This window comes from Mandrillus leucophaeus, unplaced genomic scaffold (assembly GCF_000951045.1).
Source record: "Mandrillus leucophaeus isolate KB7577 unplaced genomic scaffold, Mleu.le_1.0 Scaffold210, whole genome shotgun sequence".
In the NCBI taxonomy this organism is placed as follows: Eukaryota; Metazoa; Chordata; class Mammalia; order Primates; family Cercopithecidae; genus Mandrillus; species Mandrillus leucophaeus.
The window spans coordinates 3,365,458-3,388,303 of NW_012102144.1; the positions used below are offsets into that span (position 1 = coordinate 3,365,458).

Sequence of the window (22,846 nt, forward strand, 5' to 3'; positions counted from 1 at the left end):
TCTTTTTCTAAACATTATGTCTACTATAACTGTGAATTTGTTTGATATTAGCTTTGTTGTAAAGTTGAAGTAATAATTACAGGCTCGTATAGTCATACAGGCAAACTTGGCTCTTTTTTGCCTAATTTATTTGATTTTTTTTTTTTCTCTCTTCAGATTCCTTTTTCTCTGGTCCAGTTTCCCTTATGGGAGTCCTTAAAAGTAAGTTTCTCAATCTTCACATAAAATTTATCTCTAATTATAACATACCTAATAGTTTGAGTGTGAAAGAGTAGAACATAATGTTGACTAGAAGTTCAGCAACCGAAACCTATTAGCAGTTGAAAATACATTTTATGTGTGATTTACATGCAATTTCAGCCTTTTAAACTTGTTCAGGTGGCTGTGCTCCTAGGAAATAGGCATAGCAGGTGGCACTGAAATCCATCGATAATAAAAAAAACTTAGCTTTACTTTTTTCCATATTGCCATTCTTTCTCCACTGTTAAATTTCATTTTGCTTTGGGTGTGTGTGTGTGTTTAGAAGTCAAAGACTAACAGTGAGGGTAAATAGGAGAGGAAAAATGCAAAGCCTTGAATACTTAAAGACTAAGAAGGACCAGCTCCCCCAGTACCCTATATAAGGACCACTCGGATGGGGAGCAGCAGGGTCTCAGGGCTCTGACTGTCCCTTCCATCTTGGTTGCTCACTCCAGCCAGGACTAGGAGCCTCCAGAGGGAAAGAGCAGAGTGTGGTGAGTTGTGAGATAACCTTGGGGAAGGTCAGTGAGCTATTTATAAAAAACAACATGTTTTAACCATTAAGGACATGGACATGGGCAAGTATTTCATGAGGAAAACATCAAAAGCAATTGCAACAAAAGCCAAAATTGACAAGTGGGATCTAATTAAACTAAAGAGCTTCTGCACAGTGAAAGAAACTATCGTCAGAGCGTTCAGACTGTCTACAGAACGGGAGGAAATTTTTACAACCTATTCATCTGACAAAGGTCTAATATCTAGAGTCCACAAGGAACTTAAACGAATTAAAAGAAAAAAACAATCCCATTAAAAAGTGAGCAGAGGACATGAACAGACACTTCTCAAGACTTTCATGCAGCCAACAAATACGTGAGAGAAAGCTCAACATCACTGATTATTAGAGAAATGCAAATCAAAACCACAGTGAGATACCATCTCACGCCAGTCACAATGGTGATTATTAAAAAGTCAAGAAACAACAGATGCTGATGAAGCTTGGGAGAAAAGGGAACACTTTTACTTTTGTTGGTGGGAATGTAAATTAGTTCAACCATTGTAGAAGACAGTGTGACGATTTCTCAAAGACCTAGAACCAGAAATACCATTTGGCTCAGCAATCCCATTACTGGGTATATACCCAAAGGAATATAAATCATTCTGTGATAAAGATACATACATGCGTATGTTCATTTCAGCACTATTTATAATAACAAATACATGGAATCAACCCAAATGCCCATCAATGATAGACTGCATAAAGAAAATGTGGTACATACGCACCATGGAATACTATGCAGTCATAAAAAAGGAATGAGATCGTGTCCTTTGCAGGGACATGGATGGAGCTGGAAGCCATCATCCTCAGCAAACTAATGCAGAAACAGAAAAAAAAAACCACTGTGTCTTCTCACTTGTAAGTGGGAGCTGAACAAGGAGAACACATGGACACAGGGAGAAGAACAACACACAATGACAGGGGCCTGGGAGGGAGAAGGAGAGCATCAGGAAAAATAGCTAATGCGTGCTGGGCTTAATACTTAGGTGATGGGTTGATACATGCAGCAAACCACCATGGGACACATTTACCTGTGTAACAAACATGCACATCCTGCACACATACCCCGGAACTTGAAAAACAACAACAACAACAAAACACATTTTAAAAAGCCTATATTCAAAACATGCAGAGGCGTTGCATTGGTGTTTCACCTTCTGGTGCAGTGATACTGAAAACTGTGGGCCGTGATATGAATTGTGTGGGTCTTTGTCAGCATTTTAAAGACAATAATAAAGAAGAATATAGTAGAGGGCATCTTGAATGGTAAGAGTAAGTCTTATTTTGTAAGACCTCAGTGTTATGTATGCATGCACACACACATGTATCTGTACTAGGTTGCAATGTAAAATGTATTTCTCGCTGTGGATAATGGTCCAGAAACTTTGAAAGCTCTTGTTCTAGTGAAGATGGTTCATAAATGACCAGGCTATAAAATAATCTAGGTAGGCATTAGCTAATACAAAAATAAAGAAATTACTCTCACAATTTTATAGATTTACTAGTCATGGAGTGCTCATACAAAATGCCTTCTGAGAAGTATTATAAAAATTATTTGGACTTAGAAATAAATTGTTGAGGTTATATACTAAATGATACTAAATTGAGAAAAAACAGTCATTAGCAAAGTAAATTATGGGATGTTAAGTATTGAGAAGTATTTCTTATAAGTGATCTCATTTTAAGGAGGAGTATTGCTCATTTAATATAGTTTTTTGGCTCTTTTGTTGTTTTGTTTGTTTTACCGTTTCCTATGTGGTGCGTGGTGAAAATAGAGTTCTCGGGCAGTGTTTCAGGTCATGATGTAACAGCTATCCAATGAGAAGGTCACATTCCATTAGCATAACAGCTCTCCTTTTTAGTGTGTGACAAAAGAACAATGAAGCCAACAGCTGTCCAGCAAACAAGACTGACTTTATTAGTGTCTCAATAACCAGCATTCACACAGCTTCTGCACACTCTTAACATCCTTATGCCCTAACTGTGCAAAGGAATGTTTCGAGGCCTAAAGAAGGAAAAAGCATAGTGTTTATTTCTTTTCAATATTAAGGACATTTGTAGAATTCTAGCTAGTTAAGAAATGTCCAGAATTTTTCAGAGTAATCATAGATGACAATGCTGTGATTTAAAAATTCTCTTTGAGCAAATGTTAAGATGCTGCAATTTTTTTTTCTATCAAGTCAGGTTTCTTGAGGAATATTTTGCATATGATAAAATTCACCCTTTATACATGTACATTTTTATGAGTTTCAATAAATGTTTATAACCACCACCATAACCAAAATAGAGTATTTCCATCAACCCAGAAAGTTCCCTCATGCCGTGTTGTAGTCAGTGCCCTTCCTCTGCCCACAGCCCCTGTGAGCCACTGTTCTGTAGTCTTCTGTTTTCCAGAACATCATAGAAATAGATACAGGGTACTATTATACCATCTTATGCTTTGCTTTTTTTGCTTAATGTAGTATTTTTGAGATTCTTTTATGTTGTTGCTTGTACTGGTAGTTTGTTTTATTTTACTTTGTAGTATTCCATATGTGTATAGATATGCTACAATTTATTCACTAGTTTATACACATTTGACTTGTTTTCCAGTTTTTGATTATTATAAATAAAGCTGTTGTAAATATTTGCATAGGTTTTTACTTCTCTAGGGTAAGAGGCCAGAAGTAGCATCCCTGGGTCATACAGAAGGTATATGTTTAATTTTTTAAGAAACAAACTGTCAAGCTGTTTTCCAAAGTGGCTGTACCAGTTTGCATTCCTACCAGCAGTGTATGAGAGTTCTAGTTGCTCTACATCCATGTCATTTCTCGTTACTATTAGATTAAAAATTTTTTTCCAGCCATTCTAGTACTTGTGAATTGGTATCTCGTTGGGGTTTTAATTTCTAGTTCCCTCATGACTAAATAATGTTGAGCATCTTTTCATATAATACTGTTTTTTAAACATCTGAATGTACAATCACAATACTTTTGTAGAAGTAGACAATTTTTGGAGCTTTTTTATTTTTGTGTTTACAATTTTATCTGTTTAAATTTGAGTTTGCAGTTATAGAAGGAGATTATATTATATGAAAGGATTTCTCCACTGTGTTTATTTGTGTTTATGTGGAAATACCATTCAGGGAAATTTTTCTTAGCAAAGACTAGCAGATTGCATACATATGGCACTGCAGGGAGTAAGGGGCTGGAGGTGGTAGCCACTGTTATCTTAAATTCAACTCTGTCTAAAATAAAAGTCATCATCTTTCTTATAAAATCATGTCTTCCCGCTGTCTCCCGTTTCTATTAATCAGTATTCTCCTGGCCGCCTATTCTCAAGTCTCCGATTAAAATTTGATTCCCTTGTTTCTCTTTCTCCATATCACATTACTCAACAAATTTTGTTGACTTGACTGTTGGGAATTTGTGGCCACATTTCACCTGATTCTTAGTGCCTTACGCTTGCCCACATCCTGGTAGGTTCCCTTCTTTCTCATCCATTCTACATTTTGGATGTGTCTGATCTTCCTTAAACTTCTCTTTCAGTAACACTTAGGTTCTCAGGAACATATAACTTTCTAAAACTCTAAAACGTGAAGTTCTTGGAATTCAGGGTTCTCCACACTGTGTCCTTGGCTGGTTTTTTGAGCTTCTACCCTATACTCTGTGTGTGTGTGTGTGTGTGTGTGTGTGTGTGTGTGTGTGTGTGTACAAAATTCTTTCCCTCCAGCCAGAATAGCCTCCTTACTGCCTCTGAGTATGTTCTCCCCTTCCTTGTTCTCTGACTCCTTTCTGAAGTATGCTTCCAAGGATCTAAAAGAGATGCCGCATTCAAAGCTCAGTTCAGTGTTTGATCTCCTGCTTGAAGTCTTCTAATCGAGGCCTTGAAGAATTGCCCTTACCACAGATTTGTCTGTGTCACTGACTCGTGTTTAATCACCCACCATATTGTGTTTAAAACATCTTAACAGTGTTCGGATAAGGCCTTAACCCCTTCAATTTACAAATAAATGATACCTGCTGTCATTGCACCTCTGGTACCTGTCTACTCTGAGCTGGACATGGTTGCATTTCACAAGAATGCAAAGATGAGTAAGAAATGGCTTAATGCCCTTGAGGAGCTGAGAGTCGATCAGAGCAGCACGCAACTCGCTGATACCTTTAATGTGTCTCAAAGTGCAGAATACTCGCTACCCAAATCCTGTTACTATGCTACATCATTTCCTTTGTTTTTCTTTTCTTTATTATACTTTATGCTTACAAAAGCATATTTTAGACGAAAGAGGACAAGACGCCATAAAGAGATGGGGAAGCAAAAGCAGTAGTTCATCATATCCAAAGTCTTAGAGAAGATAATTTTCCTTGAAGATTGATATTTACTTTGGAACTTTCTGGCAGCCCAACAAGAAGAGAAGCATGATAGATTTCATGGTTTTTATTACCTGACAAAGACCTGTAGCTTGTTATTTTATCTTATCCCTCGGCTTTGGATACCATCTTTCTACCACCTTGCATATTTATAGCCCCTTCCTCTGAGTGGCAGCCTCGGATGACCAGCTGCCTAGTTGACATCCTAACTCAGGATGTTTCTGGGTGGCTAGGTCAGAACAGAACTGTCAGTTTTCAGTTGCCTTCTTCCCAATCTGTTCCTTCTTAGTTGTCCGCTTCTCAGTAAATAGCACAGTTGTCTTATGCTTGCTCAAATAGAAACTTAAGAATGATTCCAGAGTTCTGTCCTTTATCCCTTATCATCTAGGCCATCAACAAGTTCGCTGTTCTAGTTCAAGCCTCTGACACTCCTTGTTTGAATTGCTCCACTGGTCTCTCCAATGGTCTCCCTCATTTCCCTCAGGCTTTCCCAAAATATCTTCACACAGCAGCCAGAGTGATCTTTTAAAGAAATGAATTAGGTCAGGCCCAGTGGCTCACGCCTGTAATCCCAGCCCTTTGAGAGGCTTAGGCTGGAAGATCACCTGAGCTCAGGAGTTTGAGACCAGCCTGGGCAACATAGACTCCATCTCTACAAAAATTAAAAAAAAAAAAAAAAGATTATCTGGGAGTGGTGGTGCACACCTGTAGTCTCAACTATGTGGGAGGTTGAGGTGGGAGATTCACTTGAGCTCACAACCTGGACAACAGAGTGAGACCCTGTCTCTTAAAAAAATACAGTAAGAAAAAGAAAGAAATTAGACCATACCATTCCTTGCTAAAACCTGTCAGTGGCATCTCTTTAAAAGAAAAATAAACCCAGAGCTTAAGCTCCGGGTAACAAGGCCCTGTGTAATCTGGCCTCTGTCTGCCTCAGCCTTACCCCATGCCATTCACCCGCTGTGCCCAGCCACGCTGCGCTGACTGTGCTGCTGCCTACCACCTCCCCTCGGTTTGTTTGTTTGTTTGTTGTTGAGATGCACCAGGGCCTTTACATCTGTAGATCTCCCTGCTAGAAATATTCTTTCTTCCTTCATTATACATCATTTTTATGTGTATGATCATTTTTTAATTTTAATTTTTTCATATTTTTAAAAACTGACAAATAATATCTGTATATTTAAGGTGTGCAGCATGATGTTTTGAGATATATAAATAGTGTATATATCTTTACTGAGTGTCTACTATGTGCTAGGCATTTTCCAGGGTCTGGGGATACAGTGATGAAGAGGACTGACACAAATAACTGACCCCATGGAGCATTCATTCCAGCTCTTTCCCTAGGCCTCTCTCCATCCCTCTTCCCCATTCCTCTCTCATGTCTCCTCTTTCCCCATTCCTTAGGCTTTAGATCACATGTCACCTCAGAGAGACATTCCCTGTCTACCCCTCTCTAAAGTAGGACTTTCCCCTCCTCCCTCCTCTGTAATCATAACACCTATTTATTTCCTTACTGGTATTTTAATAACTTAGTTTGTTTAGTTATGCACTTACATCATTGGAATGATTCTTCACTACATCCGTGGTGTGATGAGCAGACACTGTGTGCCAGGCTCTGGGCTAAGCATGATGAATTCATTACTGTCATCTTCACACCACACACAACCCAAAGAGGTGGGCCTTGTTATCCCCACCTTAAAACCAGGGAAGCACGGCTGGAGGAGGTTGTCTTTCACCTGGTAGCCTGAGCACCTTTTACTGTGTGCTGCGTGGCAGACGGGGAACTCAGGTTAGCAGGTGATTTTTTTTAGTGATGGTAACAGCCATAATAAAAGCAAGAACAGCCACCATTTTTCAAAGCTACAATGTGCCAGGCACTGTAGTAACACTTTCCACGCATCTTCTCCTGTTCATCTTCATGACAGTTCCGTGAGGTAGGTGCTGGTCTGGTCTTCATTCTGTAGATGTGAAAACGGAGGGAGAGTTTAAATGCCTTGCCTAAGGCCATGGGAGTACTAAGGGGTACAGCTAGGATTTGAACTCAGGCTCAGATCTAACTCCAGATTTGATATTCTTAATCACTTTACATGTAATTATACACACCACACATGATGTCTTCCATGTTTTTGCAGTTTTGTATACTCAAAAGTTGATAAAAAGTTTAGGTCATATTTAGTCCACTCATTGAAGGCATTTCTGTAAATTGCATTGATTCCTTAACTTGGTGACATGTAGCTTAGGAAAGTCTGGCCAGCATATTTCTTAGACCACCTCTCCCAAGCATCCATTGCATCTGCTGAGCTTGGGCAGGGATTAAACTCTGCTCACTGAGTCAGGTCTCAGAGACCAACCACGGAGAGCACAGATAAGTTCACAGTTAATGAGTTCAGCCAGAACCGCATTTTCCGCGTGCTTGTGTTTAACTCCCCACAGGACAGTGCTTACTGGAGTAAGGAACTGTGTCTTCTGTTTATTCTTTATGGTTCTGTCTTTTACACAGCAGGTGTTTATGTAACTATTTGCTAATTGTTTGAAGGGTAGCGTTCTTTTCCAAGTTGAATGCAAAGTTGGATAACTGTATCTAGATTAACTGTTTTATTTATACATTCTTTTAGAGGTATATTCATAGCCATAAAAGAGTTTTCCCTTTTTAACCATACAGATCTTTTCTTACCAAGCTTTAAGTCAAAAGTAAGCATATTATGAAAGGATATGATAAAATTTCCTGTGAGAATGCATTTTTTTTTTCTATTTTCTTAGTGTGAGACATCAGTTTATATTGCAGTGTGGAGAAGTGTTAAGAATACTGTCAGGTCCGAGTGATTTTGCTTACAGCTACAAGGTGTTACAAAGCAGTAGCTAGATAAGATGTAATCTTTAAGCTAAGCAGTATTTAAAGCAAAATGAAAATAAAATCAGTTTGGTTTTGTAAGACAGCAACATTATGCTTATGCTTTTCTAAGATGAAATCATAGCTTTGTAACAGAAATCAGGGATCAATGCATTATCACTTCACTTATATTGATAGTTCAATGTATATAATAATTAGATCTCTTTTATGTTTTATAAGTATTTTAAACGTGCAGTACTACATAAAAGCTATGTTTTCAAGTTTAAGAGTAAATAGCATTTTTTCTTGTTGATTCTTGTTTTAATAGTAGTGAAAATGTCTACCACCACCCTGCCCACAACAAATTTCTCTCATACTTTTAGTTATATAAACAAGATAAGAATTAGAAGATGCTCAGTGCTCAGGGTCTGCAGTTACACCATTTCATGAGACTGGGAGAATCTGGTGTCTTCATAGACATGTTTGCTCGGAACATAGCCTCCAGTAAAAGCATTGCAAAGATTGAAAGGAGTGGCGACAGACTAAAAAAATGCCTGTGTGTCTATGTGTCTGCGATTTTTACCACAATAAGCTAGTATTAAAAATTAAATATAACATGTCAGTATGGAAGAAAACTGCCTGAAAATACGAACAAAGTACATTGTAAGCTGGGCATAGTAGCCCACGCCTGTAATCCCAGCACTTTGGGAGGCCGAGGTGGGCAGATTACTTGTGATCAGGAGTTCGAGACCAGCCTGGCTAACATAGTGAAAACCTGTCTCTACAAAAAAGACAAAAATTAGCGGGGTGGGCGTGGTGGTGCGTGCCTACTTGGGAGGCTGAGGTGGGAGGATTGCTTGAACCCAGGAGACAGAGGTTGCAGTGAACCAAGATTGCACCGCTGCACCCCAGCCTGGGCAACAGAGCAAAGCCCTGTCTCAGAGAAAAAAAAAAAAAAGAACAAGGTACATTTTAAACTTCCAGATTAGCAGTCAAATCAGAGTCCAAGTACTGTTTAAAATGTTAGCAAAATCATGTGATGAAACAGGCATCTTTTAACATTTCAAAAACTATAAGAAAATTTGAATTCTTAATTTGCATCTTAGAAAGTATGGGACACTTAATAGAAAAAGAATGAGAATTCCCCAGCATCCTTGCATTCAAATTATAAAAGTAAGAAGCAAAATTTTCTGGTTTCTAGAGCAATTGAGAGAGATCCGTATAAGGAGTATAAGAATTGGAAAAGTATGAAACTCCTTGGGTTTTAGGTGAAATTCAGTGAGTAAACAAAATGTTTAGGAAATGCTTGTATTTCATAATTTGGCCAAGGAAAAGATAAATACAGATGGTTTAAACAAACAAACACACAAAAAAACAGATGACTAAGAAGACCAGGTAGGGCAGGAAGAGTATCATGTATCTCAAAGGCCCAAGAAGATGGATGGAAGGAAAGGCTGTGGCTCCCGGAGCCCAGGCTCCCTCTCCCAGCTCCTCAGTTAGAGCTGGGTACCCAGCTGCCCAGGCATCCTGCTGTGGTTACGGTTCTGGAGCCAAACTAATAACACCCAGCACATTCCTTGCAGGTTCTCTTATTTGTAAACTGAAGGTGAGATTTAACCATGGCTTATGAGTGCCATAGTCTGGAGGTAGTGGGCTAGGTTGTTTGTCAGAAAACAATAAAAAGCACACCAGAATTCATCATTTCTTTCTTTTAGGTATTTTTCTTTTATTTATGCAAGTCTGTGACTGAAATGAGATAAATAGAATCCATCAAGATAAAAGGTTCTTGGGATGAGTCATATCGACTTTTTTTTTGCTGAGACAAAATGTGAGAAAAGAGAATTTTCCACACTTGAATTTAATCAGATTATCAAACATAAATATATATTTAGAAGCACTTAAAATGCCTATAATGATTCCTCATTTCTTTGGAAATAGAAGACCTTGACAGTGTATGATTTTCAAGGGACTCATTTATACATTTACATGTAACCTCCTTTAACAAATGGGGGGAAGAAAAGAGAGTATTAGCTGTTTGTATTTCTTCTTGAGACCTGCTTACTTGTTATTTGTGAGCATTTCGGAGGTTTGTTTAGTGTGTCTGGTTTAAATATGCGGTATGATACTGCGTGTGCTGCCTCTAGGTCTTGCTTTGCCCCAGTAGGCTTTACCAGTTGATCATAGCTTTCATTCCAAGTGAGCCTAAATAAACTTGGGAAACCATCTTTGCACAGCTCATCAGAAAGCCTTATCCAGTCCAGTAAATGCCATTCCTGATTTATAGGGTTATTTATTGAACCAAGAATGAAATTTGGGATTGTGATGTTTGGCCCATTCATGTTTTCTCCTGTTCCTTACGCAAGGGTAAAATGGTGAAATACAACTTACATGGTAGGTATTCATGTAGGTACCAAACATTTACCTGCCTTCTTTATGTAAGGAACTGTGCAGGGCCCTGTGGGGACTCCAGAGATGAAGGTAATGACGTCCCTCTCCCTTAGAATCAAAGGTGAGATGAGAGAGCTTTTAAAGGGCAATGAAAAAAACAAGTGACTACTTTCTTTTAAAACATTTTTCTGGTGCTTTTTAGGATAAAGGCTTGTGAGTATATCTGTTTCCAATAAATAGGGCTTGTCAGTGTAAGTCCTTCAGCTCTTTTATGTTAACCATTTTTGATAAAAAATCTTTTTAAAAAGATTGTCCCATACTTAAACACAGCAAACCAAGTGTTCTTTTGCAGGCAAAATTATTAAAAATAATCACACCTTTTCTTGGTGACTCATAATCAATGTCATGAGCATCAGTCAAATTGTTTTATCATGACTATTACTTAGTGATATATTTAGATGTTGTCAACGGGTTTTACCCTACCCAAGACTAATGATAAGGTTTGGCTGTGTCCCCACCCAAATCGCATCTTGAATGGTAACTCCCACAATTCCCATGTGTTGGAGAGGAATGCAGTGGGAGGGGATTGAATTACAGGGGCAAGTCTTTCCTGCTGTGTTCTCATGACAGTGAATGAGTCTCACAAGATTTGATAGCTTTAAAAAACAAGAGTTTGCCTGTACAAGCTCTCTCTCTGCCTGCCGCCATCCACGTAAGACGTGACTTGCTCCTCCTTGCCTTCTGTCATGATTGTGAGGTTTCCCAGCCACGTGGAACTGTAAGTCCAATTAAACCTCTTTCTTTTGTACATTGCCCAGTCTTGAGTATGTCTTCATCAGCAGTGTGAAAATGGACTAATACAACTAATAAGAACCACAAATAGAAAGCTCAGAGAATCCCCAGTCAGAATAAATATCCCCCACATATCTAAAATCTGGCCCACACATATCCAAAAATATTACTGTATAAATTCTAAAACCTAAATAGTAGTAAGCAAACTGAGCATTTTAGTCCATCTTGCTTTTACTTAAGAATAATCAATGTCTTTGCCTGTAATTACCAGCACAATCATTAGTTGAAGATTTTCTTACAAATTCTTATTATCTTTACTAACTTATCTAGAATGCAAATATCTAAATATCTCAACTAGCCAACATATATTATTGCCAAAAACAAAGTACAGATCAACGCATATAAAAATGATGCTGCTTGCACATCCCAGAACAGTTTCAGTCTAGCTGCCATTATAACCCAAATCAGCCTGTATACCGTAAGGGATTCCTAATTATCTGTTAGGTATATCCATTTTTAATTATGAAAAGTAGTGCTATATGAAAAATTTATTTTAGCCTTTTAGCCACCAGTGTGTATTGCAAGAGCTACGGTGTGGCCGAATGAAAGCCGAATTGTGGTTCCCATTATGTTTGATATTGTTTTCAGTTTCACAACTTGCTTTTAGAAATCCCTTTTGTAGCCATAGTAGTATGAGAGTACTTCACAGAGAGATGGTTCATCTGATTGAATGATAAAATGGTAGGCAGCTGTTGCTTTGTTTTTAAAAATATATGTGCAAAAGCTACGCAATAGCTTGATCAACAACAGCATGGAAGGTATTTACACGAAAATCATTGTCTGCTGTCTGTAATCTGTTATAAACTTCTGGTGGTAAACTCACAGCAGTGAGACCTACCCAGAGGATGATATCCAGAGCAAGCCTAGGTTTGAAAAAACTAAGCATTTTCCTTTCCATTGTCTTAAATTTTGTCATCTGATGTTGCTAATTTTGGAATTGAGTAGATGATTCTGTGCACATACCTATTTTGCTACATGCATAAAATGCATGTTGTCAACGGGTTTACTACATACATAAAAAGCATGTAGTAAAATATCATCATCTTGTAAGGTTGGAAGCGATATAACTGCTTTTGAATAGAGCAGCTAAGGAAGTCCTAAGTTGTAAGTTTTTGTTCACTGGAGCCAACACACTTATTTTCAATTTGTTATTCATAAGACAATAGTGCTTATTTGGGTGGGTCTTTTAAAAGTGAAAAACAAAGCCTTCTCTTCATGCTGTACTTTAAATAGAAGACATCTGGTCTGGGGTTGGACTCCCAGCCACTTCATAGTATTGTGCCTGGTGTTTGCTTTCTGGCCTATGACTACTGGTGCTAATAGTTATTATCTTGGGGTGGGGGTCAGGGAGCCAAACTACTTCATGCTTTTCTTCCTTTGATAGGCCTTTAGCATTAAGTGAAGAATCACTTGGGAAATTACAACCTGATTGTTTTTGTAGTGATATCACTGAGTATCCTAATGAATAATACAAATATTGTTAATTTAAAAAGTCAAGCTGATGTTTAAAAGTTGCTTACTTTTATGCAATAGTTGTTATGGTGAAACTCAACTAGGGTCTGTAGCTTAGTTAATAGTATTGTACCAATCTCAGTCTTGTGCTTTGATAATTATACTGTGGAAGCTGAGTGAAGGATATATGGGAACTATATTATTATTACTTTTTGAGATAGGGTCTTGCTCTGCTGCCCAGACTAGAGTGCAGTGATGTGATCGCCGATAACTGCAGCTTCAACCTCCCAGGCTCAAGCAATCCTCTTACCTCAGCCTCGTTAGTAGCTGGGACTCAGGCATGTGCCACCACATCTGGCTAATTTTTACATTTTTTTGTAGAGACAGGGTCTCCCTGTGTTGCTCAGGCTGGTCTCAGACTCCTGGGCTGAAGTGATCCTCCCACCTCAGACTCCTGAAGTGCTGGGATTATAGGCACGAGCCGCAGCACTCGGTGGACTGCTCCTACTTTCGTAACTCTTCTGTAAATCTAAAATTATTTCAAAATAAAAGTGTCATACAACCTATTAGAAATGGTTTATAATCAGCCTCTATTAAGGTAGCTTTACTTAAGAAAAATTACTGAAGTGAAACTAAGAACATTTTTGACTTCTGTTCTCATTACTTAAACTTGATATTTCTCATTAATGTAACCATAGATTCATGTGAAAATTTTATTTATACTGTAATTCCAGCTACTTGGGAGGCTGGGGTGGGAGGATCACTTGAGACCAGGAGTTCGAGACCACCCTGGGCAAACATAGCAAGACGCTGCCTCAAAAAAATAAAATAAATTAGCCGGGCATGGTGGCACTTGCCCAGGGTCCCAGTTTCTCAGGAGGCTGAGGCGGGAGGATCGCTTGAGTGCAGAAGTTGGAGGCTGCAGTGAGCTGTGATCACTTCAGTGCACTCCAGCCTGGGTAACAGAACAAGATTCAGTCTCTTAAGTTACTTATATTTGAACAGAAAAAGGAAATGGGAGATTGAATTGGGATAAATAAGCAAACATCAGGGAAAATGTGCCTCCTTGCTTTTTAAATTTCTTATTGTTATTTTGGTATACAACCTCCACCATGGGTTGAGCCTACATTACTGTTTCTTCACATTTGGGCCCCTTAGTGCCCCTCTCCTCCTCCCCTAATTATTTATCTGCCCTGACAGAAATGATCATTAGACCTCTGTGGCAATGAAATGACTTATTTAGGTTGAGAAATCATGGAAATTTAAAAAAATTTTGGCAGGTTCTTTAAAAAAAACTTTTATAAACCTACATTATTTAAATTCATTTTATTAACTTCAAAGTATTTAGTAACATGTGTATTATGATGTAGTTTGACTAGAAATTGAGCTGCATGTGATAGTGAGGAAACGTAATGCTATTTGCAGAATGAACCAGCCTCAGTTTTCCCACTTACTATCTATGTGACCTCAGGCACATTACTTAAAATCTCCTAGCACTTGCCCCTCACCTGTTTTTGTGGAAAATAATACACTTCTCAACATTGAATGAGATTATACATGTAAAATCTTTAGCATAGTGCCTAGAGCATTGTAGGTAGTCAGTAAATCCCAACCAATATTGTCAATAGTAATCATTTATATTGTTACCTACACTACATTTTTATTCCACATTCCAGTCTAAAATTATGTGAATGTCATAATCAATATGTAGTCTTCCTGTGAGTAATGTCTTCCAGCTAGAGTATTTTGTTTTTTACAATCCTGTTGTCCCTCCAAATAGATGAGCAAATATGTAATTTCAAAATATGTTCATAATTTTTGTATAGTATTTTTTAGCAGTCAGGTTCTGATGATTGTTGTTTTACGAATTTAAGGTTGCACTCAAATGAATAATTTGTAAATAACACTCACCTTTTTACACTGGTCTCAGTATTACATTTCTGAAGTTCTGTATTCAGACAGTTCCTCAATTAGAAAAATCATTACAAACTCATTTAAGCAAGTTGTTTCAGACATTTACATAATTTGTTCATTCACTTGGATATTTTAATCATTCCAGTAGAAATTGTGATTTGTGTGTGGAAGTAAAGTGTCTCATGAATGCTTATCTGTGTGTTACCTGGACAACAATATCCTATAGATCCAAACCCATGTGATCCAAACCACACCAGAGTGTCCCATCCAGATCCCAGCTTTCCTACTCACTGTTTAATCTTTGAGTTACTTAACATCTTTGAGCCTCATCTTTAAACAGTTTTTTCCTTAGAGATGGGATCTCACTATGTTAACCAGGCTCATCTCAAACTCCTGGCCTCAAGTGATCTTCCCATCATGGCCTCCCAAAGTGCTAGAATTACAGGCGTGAGCCACAATGGTTTTGTCTATAAAATGACAAGATAATAAGAATTACATATACGTCAGAAGATTGTGGAGAGAATTACAGGAGTTGATGTATGTAAAGCGCTTCACACTTGGAACATGGGAAGTTCTGTATCTTCTGTGGAAGTGTGTATTGTGGTTGCTGTTACAGTTGTTCTTTACGTCATGCTTTGTGTTTGCCACTGAAGTTTCTCGCTTTACATGTTTTGAGTCTTCTAGAGATGTTTTGTTTGTTTTAAGGTATTTATTAGTATCCATTTCAAATACCAAATTATTTCTTTATGTGTTTTTTGTAAGCTCATTATTCTGGCCAGGTGATAGTGGAAAGTTACACTTGTCTGTGGAGATTCTATTTTAAAATGTTGTCTTCAGCCATCTGAGTCTATTTTGATTGTGGCTTTTTTTCCCCCTGGCAACCAATTTTTTTTCTCCCTAGATTATGACAGGTGCCTCTGTGAAGCTTTCTCTGTCACCTCACTTCTCTCTTTTATAATCCTCTTCTGCCCCCACCATACCTTCCTTGAATATTAAACCTAGGGACTGTTACTTTTTCTCTCCTTGGCTATAATACCTGACACCTAGTAAATACTTGTTGAATTTATGACTTGCATAACATTTTTGATTTCTTATCACATTCACATCTTGTTGTTACTTACTTTTGCTTATAAACTCAGCATTGTTACCAGTATTTCAAGTCTATCTGGAGTAGCCTTCTACTCTTTGGAACCTTTAAAGTTGTCAGTAGATTAACTGAAGGTGACCTTTAGTCATCAACAGAAATCTAGTTTATATTTTGCATTGCTTTTCTAATAAGTTGGTGAAGTAAGTGTTGGTGTTAAAACTGGCATTAACCTGATAAAATACACCCTTTGCCACCTTAAAAGTAAAGAAAAAGCGATTCCACTCTCTTGTTTCTTACTCTTTCTGCAATACTTATAGGAGCTCTGGAGAAAATAATGCTTTCTATTAAAGCATACAGATTTATTTGCAAACATTAGAGCATTTTCTGAAAATATACCAGATACTCAGTTTAATGACAATATTATCTTTAGAAACCTGTTTCTAATAAATCTTTTCTTTTTTAGCTTATCTGTTTTCACAAGTAAGATGACAAATATCTATTTGAGAGCTGCACTCTCAGTGCAGTAAATTGAATTAATATACTTTCAGAGAATCATTCATGTTAGTATGGATAGAGGGAAATGTTGGTCCTCAAACCACACACTGTCACATATTTAATTTGTTAGATAGTTAACATAGTAGCTGTCTGACTTAAGAAAAGTTGTGAAAGTTGACAGAGTAAACAGTACCTATGATTCATTTCCATGGCATCTTCTTCCTCCCCTCAGTGACCTTCACAACCTTCCAGAGATAGTTGTCAGTGAGGAAGTATTCAGAGTAGGAAATTAAAATGAACTTTGCTGTTCTTCTTTTAGTTGCTGTGTATTTGATTATCCCTAAAAATGTCACACCACTCTCAGAAAGTCATTATACTTTTCTAACTATTTAAATTAGTATATTCAAGAGGTCTTTTTTGTTAATATTTGTGGTCACTATTGCAATGCATACTATTATGCTGAAGGTCCTACTCAATTCAGTAAGGCAAAAATGAAAATAAACAAGAAAAGTTACCTTAATTGGAGAGGAAAAAGTACAGCTCTCTTTATTCACAGATGATATGGTCATCTATGTTGAAAATTGGATGAGCTCTATAAAAAAAGCTATGAGGTTGGTAACTTTAGCAAGGCTGCAGAATACAAGATCAGTGTACAAAAATCAATTGTATTGATAATCAGTTTCTGCATATTAGCAATGAACAATCAGAGATTGAAATTTTAAAAAAGTATGATTTGCAGTAGCACCAAAACATGTGAAATACTTAAGAATAAATTTGACAAAACCAGTGCAAAACCTGTATACTGAAAACTATAAGACAGTGTGGAGAGAATGTAAAGAAGGCCTTAGTTAAATGAAGAGGAATGTCATGCCTATGAGAAGAAAACCCCTCAACATTAACAGCTGGTTCTCTCCAGAATAATCCATGGATTTGGTGCATCCCAATCACAGTCTCAGCAGGTTATTTCATAGGAATTGATAATCAGATTGCAAAATTCATATGGAAATGCAAAATACTTAGAATAGGTAGAAGAACTTTAAAAAAGAACTTGAAAAACAAATACTACAAATACTACCTGATTTCAAGATTCATTATAAAGTTACAGTAGTGAAGAAAGTATGGGATTGATATCAAGATAGGCCTATAGAGGAGAACAGAATAGAGCGTTCAGAAATAGACCCACACAGATGTGGACAATTGATTTTTGACGAAAGCAAGCGGGCAGTTCACTGGAGAAATTACTATCTTTCCCAGTCACTGGAACAACGGAATATCCACATGTGAAAACCAAATAACTTCAATCTACATATTGTATGATGGATATAAATGTAAAACCTGAAAGCATAAAATTTCTAGAAGAAAACACAGGATCAAAAAATCTTTGTGATTTTGAGTTAGGCGAAGATTTCTTAGATATGACACCAAAAGCAAGATCTGTAAAAGGATAATTTGAACTTCATCAAAATTAAAAACTTCCTTGAAAGACGCTGTTAAAAGAATGATGAAAGATGCTGTTTAAAGAATGAAAAGACAAGACTAGAAGAAAACATCTGTAAATGAGCTATGTCTAGAATATATAAAGAACTCTTAAAATTCAATCATTGAGATATGGTAACCCAGTACAAATGTGCAACACATTTGAACAGACACTTCACCAAAGACAGTATGTTGTGGATGGCAAATAAGTACATGAAAAGCAGCTCAGCATCATTAGGGAAATACAGATTAAAACCACAATGAAGGCCAGGCGCAGTGGCTCACACCTGTAATCCCAGCACTTTGGGAGGCTGAGGTGGGTGGATCACTTGAGGTCAGGAGTTTGACACCAGCCTGGGCAACATGGTGAAACCCTGTCTCTACTAAAAATACAAAAATTAGCTGGGCATGTTGGCGGGCGCCTGTAGTCCCAGCTACTCAGGAGGCTGAGGCAGGAGCATCACATGAACCCAGGAGTTGGAGTTTGCAGTGAGCTGAGATTGTACCACTGTACTCCAGCACTCCAGCCTGGGTGACAGAGTGAGTCTATGTCTCAAAAAAAAAAAAAAAAAAAAAAAAAAAGAATAAAAAGAAAGAAATACTACAACACACTTAGTAGAATGGTTAAAATGTTAAAGTGGTGATGATAACAAGTATTAGGAAGATGTGGAGAAACCGGAACTCATGAGAATGTCAAATGGTACGATTGCTTTGGAAAACAAGTTTGGCAGTCCTTAAAAAGTTAAACATAACTCCCATGTGATCTAGCGATTTCACTGCTAGGTATTTCCCCAAGAGAAATGAAAGCATGTGTACATATAAAAACCTGTATACAAATGTTCATGGTGGCTTTATTTGTAATAGCCCCAAACGGAAAAAATCTCAGATGTCCATCAACAGGTAAACGTGTAAATCACGATATATACATACAACGGAATATTACTAATGAAGAAGTAGTCAACTGTTGATATCTGCATGACATGGGTGAATCACAAAATAATTCTGAATAAAAGAAGTTGGATTTTAAAAATATGTGATTACAATGATATTCTGGGAAAGGCATACTAATCAAGTGACAGATCAGATTGGGGGGTAGTGAGGAAGGACAGGAAGGAGGGGTTACATAGGGAGACAAGAAAACGTGTGGGTCATGAGTAAGTTCACTATCTCAGTTGTGGCGATGAAGTTTTGTGTGCGCACACACACATATGTATACTCTGAAAATTGTTTCCTTTGAGCACTCTACTGTAGCTGTCACTCTCATTTCTTTGACTTATTTTAGAATGCAGTTAAGTCTTTGGGAAAGTCACTTATGTCATCAGTAAAGAATGCCACCAAAATAGCTTCTCATTTAAGTTCCCATCCCCAGAGCTAACCCACAGGAGGTTCCGATAAATTCAAATATTTAATAACTTGTATTTTTCTTTCTCCTTAAACACAGGCCCTCTGGTCCTGGAGGCAGGATCATGTGGTGGATTCTTGGCAGTCAGCAGTCTGTGGAGCTTTTGCAGGTGCAAAGGATTATATTATACTGGGAAAGACCTAAGAGGGGGAAAAATGTGAAAATATTAACTGTGCAAAAACAACATTCTTTAAAAATTCCAGGTTGTTTAGATGAAGAGTGCTCCACTGGTTGAGAAAAGAACGTGTCCTAGAGGGGGGAAAAAACTGCTAAAAAGGTGTCTGCCTGAAAGACAACCAATTTGTTTTTGACAAATTTTTCTTTTTCTTTTTATCTTTATTAAAGCCTTCATTCAGGCCCTGGAATGATCTTAAAGATGATTTAGAAAGTCCTCTGTGGGAAGAGACTTGCTGTGGGTGCAGGGCTTACCATGCAGCTGTCTGCCTTGGGCAGTGCTTAGGGGGTTTAAGCGATTTCTGCAGAAGGCAATGATTCACGGTTGGTGTGACATGTTTGACAGCACTGTAGATTAAGTAGTGTCAGGAGAGCAGAGGCTCCTCCATAACTTACTGAAGGCTAAACTGTTCTGTGTAGGAAGTATGGAAATCTACACATCTGGGCATTTTCGAGACATTAAAGCAAGAGCGAGGTGACAATATGCAATATCATGTTATCCATCACTAAGTCATAGGAATTTTCCAGTGAGGCTTTAATGAGAACTCAAATGCTTTAAAGAGCTTAGTAAGTGACACATTTAAAAACCTAAGAGAGAAGTGTATTTTGTTGTTACAAAGTTAAATTAGAATTATAGTTGAAATAAAATGGAAATTTGCCAGAAAAGGAAACTTTTAGTTGAGATGTGAAGCCAGTAGGGGAGGTTTAGGGTGTTAACTTCATTGGAAAATAATTATTTTCCAGTTTGTTTAATAGTCATTGTTTTTTTGTTGTTGTTGTCGTGATTGGGAAAACAGAAAATATTCATTTTATAGGACTCTTTATTAATAGACTCATTTGACTTGTAGAATTGGTAATCAACAATAAGAATTTTGCCTCTAGGCATGAAACCAATCCAGATTGATTATGATGATGATTGTTTCCACATGACACATAGTCATTAGCTGTGTTAAATAATAGGTGGTCTTGATTCATTTTCCAGAGGTCAGGAGTCATTATTCCCCAGTCCCTAAGAGAGATGTGCATTTTTGTAGACACTCTCCTGGGCCCTGGGGACAAAGTGAGCACATAATGGAAATTTAGTCATCCTGGATAAGTAAAGCTACTTTTTAAAGTTAGCAATACTATAAAACTTCCATGTGTTGAAATAAGAAGAACATATTCTCTGGTCCTATTCCTTAAATACCCAGTTCAAAGATTTGCTTGCAGAGACATTGTTACTATTAAGGAAATTTGCATTAATTACAGTTTCCTTTTTGGAGTAATACTCTGTAATAGATGCTAAGGACTTATATTGTCAGAAGGAGGGAGAGAAGGGAACTTCCTATCAGACATCCTCTATCTTTGTGGTAGGATCCTACCATCCAGGCCCTTTCAGTGAAGGTGACTCGCCTGGGGAGTGTGGCAGCACAGCCGGTGCTCCAGTGATGCTGGGGTGTGGAGAAAGGGAGCGAGGTGCCCACAGCTATACATCTAGCACAGGCTGAGCTGTGTGACTTACAAGATTGTCAAGTCTCTTTTTGGTCCCCAACTCAGGAATGAGACTTTGGGGCCCCCCTGAGTGCCAGTTTCCTTACCTGTAATGTAGAAGCAACAATTCCTACCTTAGGGGATTACTTCAGGGCTTGAGATAATGTATGGTTAGTACTCTGTACTCTGCAAAACCAAGTCGATATAGGGCACTACTACTATTTCAGTAAGAACCACCAACGTCCAGAAAATGAAACCCTACTTTCACAGTAATTCACCTTCTTGATTGAGTGAAGGAATGTCATATCCATGAAGTTATTGTACAGAACAGTCTCCTCTAATAGCTCATACATTTTAAAATGCCTCCAATACAAGCATCTTATTTTTTTTTCTGATGAAGTTCTGATAAGTGAAGGAGTTTGTCCAAGGCCTGCAAAAAATCCGTTGTTAGTAGATCCACATATATTTAGCAAAAGATAAATATATTTCTTATTTATATCTCTTACTGTTTTGAAATTTTATTTGGTACAAATGTTGATCCAGAGGAACAGGGTTACTATTTTAAAGCATTTCTGAAGGATAAACATCACTTGAAAATATTCCAATTTATGAAAAAGCGAGATTCTGTAAGAGTTGCAACATGGTGCCTTACAGAATATAGAAATGAATGATGTCTTGTGAAGTCCCTTTAAAATACTTACACACTGCACTTGCAGACTTTACCCTTACATGGCCATAAAGGCAGTGATAAAACTTGCCCTCAAATCAGAAATCAGATTTCTCATCCCCATGTGCTTTTCCAAGTTTAAATTGGCTAAATCATTGCAGATGAACCATTCTGTGTGCCATCCTTGGCACTCTTTCTTGCTCATGCTTGTTTTATAAACTACTTGGCACAAATATCCAAAAATGTCCCACGAGATTGGAGGTGTTGATGGCTTGTCATGCACAGAAATTCCCTTGGCTTCTGGTCAGGGGTGAAACTAGGGGAAAAAAAGGACTTTGCCAACTTCCTTGCTTCAAGTGAACTTCTAAACATAAACCATAATGCAGCCGAAGTATGACATTTGCTACTATAGTGATATTTGGTGCTCTCGTATATTTTGATCAGTTTCTCATAATAAACACCTCTGTACATTCTCTAGGAGAAAAGCGGGTGGGGGAGAAAGAGGCGGGGAAGGAGATTGATTGCAGTCTCTCCATGGGTTAGAAATTCTAGAATAGGGTGAGGGATTATTTGGGTAACAAATGAGAAGGCCTGACACAATCTCTATTAAAATACAAACAAAAACCACTTTCCTTCTTGTTGATGTGGAAGTCTTCCACATCTGTCTGCTTCACTGGAGGTCACACGTAAGAGGGGCGTGGTGGTGCTCTTGTCCCTCCCAGACTAATCAGGAGCAGCGCAGGGTCTGGAGGAGAAATGAACGGCAGCAAGGGTGCCCAGGGGTGGGTCTGGGGACTTCCCCACTGCTGCCCCCACATTGTCAGCCGTTGCTTAGAGGTGACAGCTCCAGCCTTACTGTAGGAAGGTGGCTACTTTGTCTTTATGGCGGGGAGGGGCGGTTAGGGAATCTGCATTTGTTCCCCAAGGAAATAGATATAATTTTATCATAAAATTTTAGTTTCCCCTGAATCCTGTCCTCGACAGCAGTTAGCCTAACATTCAGTAGAAACCTAACTCCAGTGGAGACCGTAGAAGACTGTTTCACGGATGCTTTGAACACAAAAGCAGCCTGTAATTGCTGTACCAAATGATTATTTCCTGTGTCATATGTTAGAATGTTCCTTGTATCTATCACCAGTAGCTTACAATGCTCTTAAATAAAACAGAAAATAACTACATTTTAACTGAAAGTCCTGGCCCCCAGCCCTTCCCCGTTATGACCATTATTCTATTCTATTATCTTCACAAGTCCTCCTTACAGCCTTACAAAAGCATTGTGAGATCCGCGAATCAGAGAAATCTTTGATATTTGAAGACGGGCAAATTGATTTATTAGTAACACATAAAATACAGCTTCTCTCTCGGTAGTAAAGTTAGAACCTATTTGGAGCATACGTGTTTCTGTCTTAACTTTTCTTCGTATTACTTTCATGAAACCTAAATCTCCAAGAGAATATTGGCAGGCATCCACACTAAAGTAATGGTGGTAGACCT

The 22,846-nt window shown here is 38.0% G+C and overlaps 1 protein-coding gene across 4 annotated transcripts in view; it reads left to right on the forward strand.

The window, feature by feature from the left end:
* The window catches only part of SLC25A26 (solute carrier family 25 (S-adenosylmethionine carrier), member 26), a 176,997-nt gene that overhangs the window by 141,748 nt on the left and 12,403 nt on the right, over positions 1-22,846 (forward strand). For all 4 annotated transcript variants that reach the window (XR_001006119.1, XM_011980353.1, XM_011980352.1 and 1 more), the window contains 2 exons: positions 157-201; positions 19,081-19,150. Coding sequence is in view for 3 of the 4 variants with exons in the window: in XM_011980353.1 (XP_011835743.1) it covers positions 157-201; positions 19,081-19,150 (115 nt within the window). In the remaining variant the exon portion in view is untranslated. The remainder of the gene's footprint in view (positions 1-156; positions 202-19,080; positions 19,151-22,846) is intronic.